The 6,933-nt window shown below is 54.8% G+C and overlaps 2 protein-coding genes across 2 annotated transcripts; both read left to right on the top strand.

The window, feature by feature from the left end:
• Positions 1-2,829: 2,829 nt before the first annotated feature.
• JCM15063_005226 (uncharacterized protein) lies at positions 2,830-5,065 on the top strand (the record flags this gene model as incomplete). The annotated part of the gene is made up of 10 exons (XM_076681073.1): positions 2,830-2,973; positions 3,040-3,186; positions 3,257-3,343; positions 3,424-3,476; positions 3,598-3,640; positions 3,705-3,862; positions 3,927-4,080; positions 4,144-4,346; positions 4,419-4,622; positions 4,690-5,065. The coding sequence occupies 10 exons, from the start codon at positions 2,830-2,832 to the stop codon at positions 5,063-5,065; spliced, it is 1,569 nt and encodes a 522-aa protein (XP_076531821.1).
• Positions 5,066-5,371: 306 nt separating this feature from the next.
• On the top strand, positions 5,372-6,671 carry JCM15063_005225 (glutathione S-transferase family protein; the record flags this gene model as incomplete). The annotated part of the gene is made up of 6 exons (XM_076681072.1): positions 5,372-5,417; positions 5,509-5,607; positions 5,677-5,712; positions 5,781-6,184; positions 6,251-6,417; positions 6,473-6,671. The coding sequence occupies 6 exons, from the start codon at positions 5,372-5,374 to the stop codon at positions 6,669-6,671; spliced, it is 951 nt and encodes a 316-aa protein (XP_076531820.1).
• Between the last annotated feature and the right edge of the window lie 262 nt (positions 6,672-6,933).

The following is a 6,933-nucleotide window of genomic DNA, read 5'->3' as shown; positions in this document are numbered from 1 at the left end:
CCCGCCCCTGGATTACAAATCCCCCTTATACCCCCCCCCCCCCCCCCACAAGACCGACTCTGACGCTATGGTACATTACAGTTTCAACAGCTCGGTCCCCTCTCCGCTTGCCCGATTGACCATGCCGACCGCCAGGTACGCGGACTGTCTCTTCGAGGATACGCTCCGCGCGCTCGTCGGCAAAGACCCCGCTCTCGCAGTGAAGGATTGCCCCTTTGAGGTCCATTTTCGTGTGATGGTTCTCCTAAGTTCTTTCCATCGTCCAATCTGGCGAGCTGATCGAGACAAAGCGTATCAAGCGCGGCTGACTAATCGTACGCACAGGCTCCCGACGTACCCTCTCTTCTGTGAGATTTCGTCATTGAGCTGCCCATCGTTGCAGACGTCACCAAGGCAGCATATACCGCCCTGGTAGAGCCTTCAGATACCACATCGGATCGCATGTGATTCCTTGAGGAATGTCTCCGTAGAGGCTCCAGTCCTGCCGTCGCCACATGTCCTGTGAGACCAAAAGGCAAACGGGCCGTTGTCGTGCGAAACCACGGAGAGAACTGTCCGTAAGCTCGCGCTTTCTGCCTTCTCCAAGTCAGCTCGATCTGAAGTTTGCCTTTTAGCGTCACAGGGCATGTGGCGACAGCAGGAATGGAGCCTGTACGAAGACCTCTCTCGAGATATCACATGCGACCCCATGTGGTACTTGAAGGGTCTGATTTACCAGGGCGGTATATGCTGCCCGGGTGACGTCTGCAACGATGGGCAGCTCAATTACGAAATCTCACAGAAGAGAGGGTACGTCGGGAGCCTGTGCGTACGAATGGCCAGCCTTACGCTTTTGCTTGATCAGCTCGCCAGGGCCGTCTCGGTGATGGTCGTCGAGCGGCGCAAGCCTTTCGAATTTCACGACGATGTCTCGACTGCAACGTTGTTCTGCTGTCTATGCAAAATTCACAGATGCTTTGATTTCTTTGCAACCTCGCGGGTATCTCGATGTTGTACCGGAATCTGCGATCTTTGCATACATCGCCCATGCGACGCAGAACGCTGCTGTCGAGACACCATCGGAAAAGTCTGTCGGTTGACGACGCTCAATTACCACGACTTAGATAAAATTGTCCGAGCTGCTGGAGCATATTAGCTCGCAAGATTGTATCTCGGTCATGATCGCTTCGGCACGCCGTTCCGTTCTTTCATGATCGGCGGAATGCTGCTCGAACGAGTTGTCACCACGCGCAAACTTTCACGTTGCCATAATGTGAATCCGTCTAAGTTGGTGTGGGACTGAATGTTCAGACTACAAACACAAGCAAGCTTGCAAGTCCGAGGAGACCTCCGAGGGCTTGTTGTGAACGAGACCCGCCCGATGTTCCCGAGGCTCCCGTTGAAGCACCTGTCGCTTGTGCGCTTGTCGTGACCGAGGACAAGGCAGACGCAAGGCTCGAAGCAGCCGAGGACAAGCTCGCGCCGCTCGCAGTAGGGGCGAGGGTGGCAGAGCTGATCATGCTTCCTGGGGTATTAGCGGCGGTAGAGCTTGCCTGAGTAGATCCTCCTACGGTCGACGTCAAGCCGGTCTGGGCGATGGAGGGGAGCGTGTTGGAACAAAACGAAACAAAGCCTGCACAGCATAGTTCGATGAGCTCGATCGCTTCCAGACCGATCGATAACGCCAAATGCTCTGACCTGATGCGGCACTTGTTCCGGTACTGCCGTACGAGCTTGCGCAATTGTTGAGTTGCTCGATTACGCTTGACTGGCAGGCACAGGTTGCAAGAGCAACTTGACTGGCTCCTGCGGAACCTTCGCATTGTGTCAAGCTTCCGGCCCAGGAGGTGCACGCGCTTGTGAGATTTCCTGCCTGGGCATCCTTCAAGACCTGTGCGTTTTGCTCCAGACGTTCAGTCGATGATCAGGCAATTTTCATGATGAGGACGCGCGCACCTGTTCAGCAAGGCCGAGGAGCCCTTGAATCTGTTCCGTTGCGCCGGAACTAAGAGTCTGTCGCTTCGAGTGTGATCGAAGGCGCTCGAAAGAGGAGGCGAGAGCTACGCAGATCCCGTCCGAACATCAAGGAATGGACGAAGTGAGCAGGCGAGGAGGCAGCGGGACTAACCAAGGGGGGCGAGCACAAGAAGGGCGAGCGTTGCGCGGACCATGTCTGAACACTCGGGTGCTGTTGTCGTCTACGATCAAGAGCAGGGCGAGTTGGGTCGCTTCGACAACCTTGTGTGGCTTGCCATGATGGTCCAGGAGTAAGACATATCCAGGCCCATCGGGCCCCTTTCCATTCTCGGATCCAGTCCCTTCTTGTCTTACCTCTTTTTTCGTCGTGAAGGCGAACCGTCCGGCGCCTGACACTGTCGAGCCCGAGCGCAGAGAATCCTGGAGAGGATCTGAGCGCCAAGATTCTGTATTGCATGCAGTGCAGCAGTACAGTAGACTGTATTCAAATAGTACTACGCTTGTTCCGCGGCACGCGGCTGACTCACCCGATTGCTGGTTGTCGGCCGAGATGCTTCAAGTGGGGAAACGACTCGGTAAAATTACGCACGGTCTCCGTGTTCTGATGCTTCCCGTGGTATCCCAGGCGAGTCTCTGCGCGGTATTCGACGTGACTTACAGTAGTATGATAAGTGCCCGTCAGTATCTGCCCACTGAGCAGACCTGTCTGTGTCCGGGATCCGGCGCGGCATCTCGGAGGAAAAAGGCCAAATTTCCCATAGATAGATCGGGAGCGCAAGGGGAGCGGGAGCGGGGGCGGGGGATACTAGTAAGCTACCCCGCACAAAACCCAACTCCGCCGCTTCGCCCCTCTCTTGTCGCTCTGACTTCACCATGTCGTCTCCCTCGGTACACTCTTCGGAAGACGAAAAGATCAAAGGCCACGTCGCCCAGAACGAGTATGCTGTTGGCGATCTCGCGCAAAACCCGGTCACGCCTGAAGAGGAGAAACGGATTGTCAGGAAGATTGACTACAAGGTGAGATCCAACCGACCGTCATTCGCGGACTGCTCCGAGCTTACTGACCACGGATGACTGCTTTAGCTCGTCCCGTTCCTGTCCCTATTATACCTGCTCTCGTTCCTCGACAGGGTGAACATCGGACAGGCGAAACTTGATGGCCTTGAGAAGGACCTCAAGCTCACCCCCCATCAATACAGTATTGCGCTCATCGTCTTCTTTGTCGGATATGTAAGCGTGATCTCAACTTATTTTGCAGGGCGGGACCTGATATCTGGAAAAAACAAATCCAAAAAAAAAGGTCGTTACGGAAACGCCTTCAAACGTGCTGCTCAAACGCTTACGCCCTTCGATCTATATCCCATGTCTAATGGTCGTCTGGGGAATCGTGAGTATTTTCAGGTCATTCCTTCTCGCGCTGTATGGCAAAAGCGCAATCAATGCTCAAACACTTCTTGGAGCTTTCAGGTTATGACTCTGATGGGCCTCGTACACAACTTCGCTGGGTTGGCAGCCGCCCGGTAAGCTGCTGGCGATGTTCAACTCTACCACCCAATCTGAGCTGCATTCCCAAACAACTCGACTCTGGCAATGCTCGATAGTCCCTGAACGAGCACTGACTCTCTTGTACCGACTCGAAAGTCTGGCTCTAGGTCTAGCGGAAAGCGGCCTTTTTCCCGGTATTGTAGGCTACCTGGACTCGTCTCAGCGTCCCCAGCTGACGCAGAATCGCTTTTTTCGCGAAACAGTGCCTCTACTTGTCGTGCTGGTACCAGCGCGGCGAGACCAACTTGAGGATCGCCATCTTCTTCTCGTCAGCAACCCTGTCTGGCGCATTCGGAGGCCTGTTAGCCTACGGTCTTTCCCAGATGCACGGAGTTGGCGGAAAACCGGGTTGGGCATGGATGTAGGTTTTGTCCTGCTCTCATTTTCAAGCGTTCCTGAGGCTGATGGTTCGACGTTCATGCCAGCTTCATCATCGAAGGACTCATGACCTTTGTTGTTGCCTGTGCGGCACCGTTCCTCATGACCGACTTCCCTGAACAATCCAAGTTCCTCACGCCGCGGGAAAAAACTTTTGTGGTCGCACGCTTGAGAAAGGATCAGGGCGCAGCTGGTGAAGCTGTGAGTGGCGCTTCCATCGACCCTTGCTCCAAGCTGTCCGACTGATCGAGCTCAACTTTCCAGGGCTTCGCATGGAGCCATATTGCCTCTGCTTGCAAGGACTACCGTGTCTGGATGTACATGTTGATCTACATCGGTGTCGCCGAGCCGCTCTATTCACTTGCACTCTTTGTGCCGACCATCATTTCGGGTCTCGGCAAGTTTTCCCGCGCCGAGTCGCAGCTTCTCTCGACTCCACCATACTTCCTCGCATTCTTCATCACGCTGTGCGTAGCAAGAATCCACGGTCAACCCTCCACTCGTTTCAAGCGGCTGACAGCGCTTTGACCGTTTTGCAGGGCGTCTGCTTTCTATTCTGATCGCAAGAAGCTTCGTGGTCCTTTCAATGTGTTCTGGATGACGATCGTCGTGATCGGTTATGCCATCTTGCTGTCGATCAACCCGCTGAAAAAGCCTGGCGTAGCCTACTTCGCCCTTTTCCTCTGTGTCGGCGGTGTCGCCCCTTCCATCGCCTGCACGATCTCGTGGTTGACTGTCAACATGTGAGTCGACTCCCGCTTGTTTTTTACCTACGCTAATGACCTTGCTGACTCGGCTCGGAACCTTCAGCGGGCCCTCCTACAAGCGTGCGATGGCCTCTGGCATGATGTTCACGCTCGGAAACTCTGGAGGAATCGTCTCGTCGCTTGTCTACTTCGCGGTTGACAAGCCTCGCTACTTGCGCGGTCACGGCGTCGGTCTCGGCTTCGCGGCTATGGCGGTCATCCTGTCGCTTGTGTTGCATCTCGACTACAAGCGCGACAACGCTCGACGCGACCGACTCTACGGCAAACCCGAGGAGTACGAAGACGGATCTGGTATCGACTCGATGACCAGGAGTCTTACCGATCCCGTGCTACAAAAGCGCCTTGGCCTCGAAGGTATGAGCGCAAAGGAAATCGAGAATCTCGGCGATCACCACCCCTTGTTCCGTTACTTTGTATAATCCCGGAGCGTTCCTCGTCTCTGATTCGTCTGATTCATTGTCTGCCTGTCGAAATAATACTGGGACAGGTTTAGGGCTTGCTTAGGGGAATGAAATCAAATTTCTCAAGTTGATCAGTTTCTCGAGCTTTGGAAGCGTGCTCGAGAGTTTGTCTGTACGGCGTAGAAGTACCAGCGATGTGGAAGAGCTTGAGCGAGAACAAGTGTAATCGATCTTAGCACGTGGGGGAATCGTCGAGTTGTCGGAGGTTCGCCCTGAGGTCCGACACGCCTGTCTCTCGCCATTCATCATCGACTATTTCCTGACATGTCCACGCCTGCTTCTACTACGCGTCAACCTCGAGCGACCCTCTGTCAGTCCCGGTCTGGTCCCGTCCCGTCTGGTACCCGCTTCCGATCATCCATGCATTCGCTGATCCTGTCGCGTGAACGTTCCACCTGCAGACACCTTCGGCGGGTCCGTATGGGCCAGCGTGCCGCGTCTAGTTGCTCTCGAGAAGAACTACACGGAAGAGGAACTTGACGAGAAGACGGTCGATCTAGGTGCGTCACAGGCCTCTTCCAGGTGGGGGGTCATCTTGCGATCTTTGCGGCTGACACTGGTGGATACAGGCAAAGGGGAGAACTTTGCGCCTGCTTTCCTCAAACGTGAGCTCTGCCTGCAGCTTCCGACCAGTCTTGGTGACTGAGCGAACGGCCCCCACCTCCCTGCGCAGTTTCTCCTAGCGGTCATGTTCCCGTTCTCGTCGTCCCGTACGAGCACACGCTCGACGACACTATCCCTACCAAATTTAGGGCGTTGACCGGAACCAAGGACATCTGCGACTTCCTCGACCTCTCGTCAACTCGTTCGGCCACTCATCATGCCCCGGCCCTCTCGCCGGCGACCGTGCAGCGATCAGCCGACTCGAAAGAGCTCATCGCTCACATTCATACGGAAGACGCTCCTGACCCCAACAAGCTCTTTCTCTCGTTCAGAACTGAGCAAGAGAGGGATGCCAAGTTCAACGGTATGGTGGGTGGTTTCTTGAAAGGAAGGCAGGAGGCGCTCGAGCGCTACGCACGGGAGGTTGACGGCACCGATACTAGGCTCAAGATCTTCTACGAGAAGAAGCTGTTGGTAGGCTTGCCGCTCCTCGATTACTGTTATCCCGGAGCGCTGACTGTGACTGCAACCTGGTTCCAGGAGAATGGACACCTTATCGCCATGTACGAGGGCAAGGCAGACTCGGCTAGCTGGCAACAAGCGGCACAACTGATGTGGGGGCAGGTTCCGAAGACTCTCGCCATGCTGGAACAGAAATTGGAAGACACTGCTCCGTACCTCCTTGGAGACCAAGTTTCTCTTGCAGAGTAAGTCCGATACCTTCCATTGCGTCTAGAACGCGTGCGCTAACAGCATATTCAGCCTGCACGTTGGAGCATGGTTCGCTCGCATCCTTGCTACGGCAGGTGTTACTTCGGTGTCCGACCTTCCTCAAGCCCTCAAGCAACTTGAATCGCACTTCCCCGGGGACGAGAAAGTTGGAGCTAAAACGGAACGATGGGCTGAGAACCTCTTTGAGAGAAAAAGCTTCAAGCATGTGTATGCTACTGGCATGCACTGAAACAGTCACTGAGCACAGAGTCTTCCTCAGACTCTGTCTCTTGATACTCTTACTTCCCATTGCGTCAATGTAAAAGCCTTGTGCTGTCTGCAGTCTTGCGATGGCACATTCATGGTGAACTGCCTTGACCACAGTGAGTATCATGAGCCAGCAGAACCAAGCTGCGCTCTTTGCCAAGCTGAGTAGTGGAGTTCGCTTGGATCGTCTGGACGGAAAGTAGTTGCAAATCACAGGGTCTGTGTATACTCAGTATCTGCAGGTC

The sequence above is a fragment of the Sporobolomyces koalae genome (genome assembly GCF_050403365.1).
Source record: "Sporobolomyces koalae JCM15063 DNA, S_koalae_JCM15063T_v1_ctg53, whole genome shotgun sequence".
NCBI lineage: Eukaryota > Fungi > Basidiomycota > Microbotryomycetes > Sporidiobolales > Sporidiobolaceae > Sporobolomyces > Sporobolomyces koalae.
The sequence above is the reverse complement of the archived record's forward strand: the minus strand, read 5'-3'. Positions and strand labels throughout refer to the sequence as shown.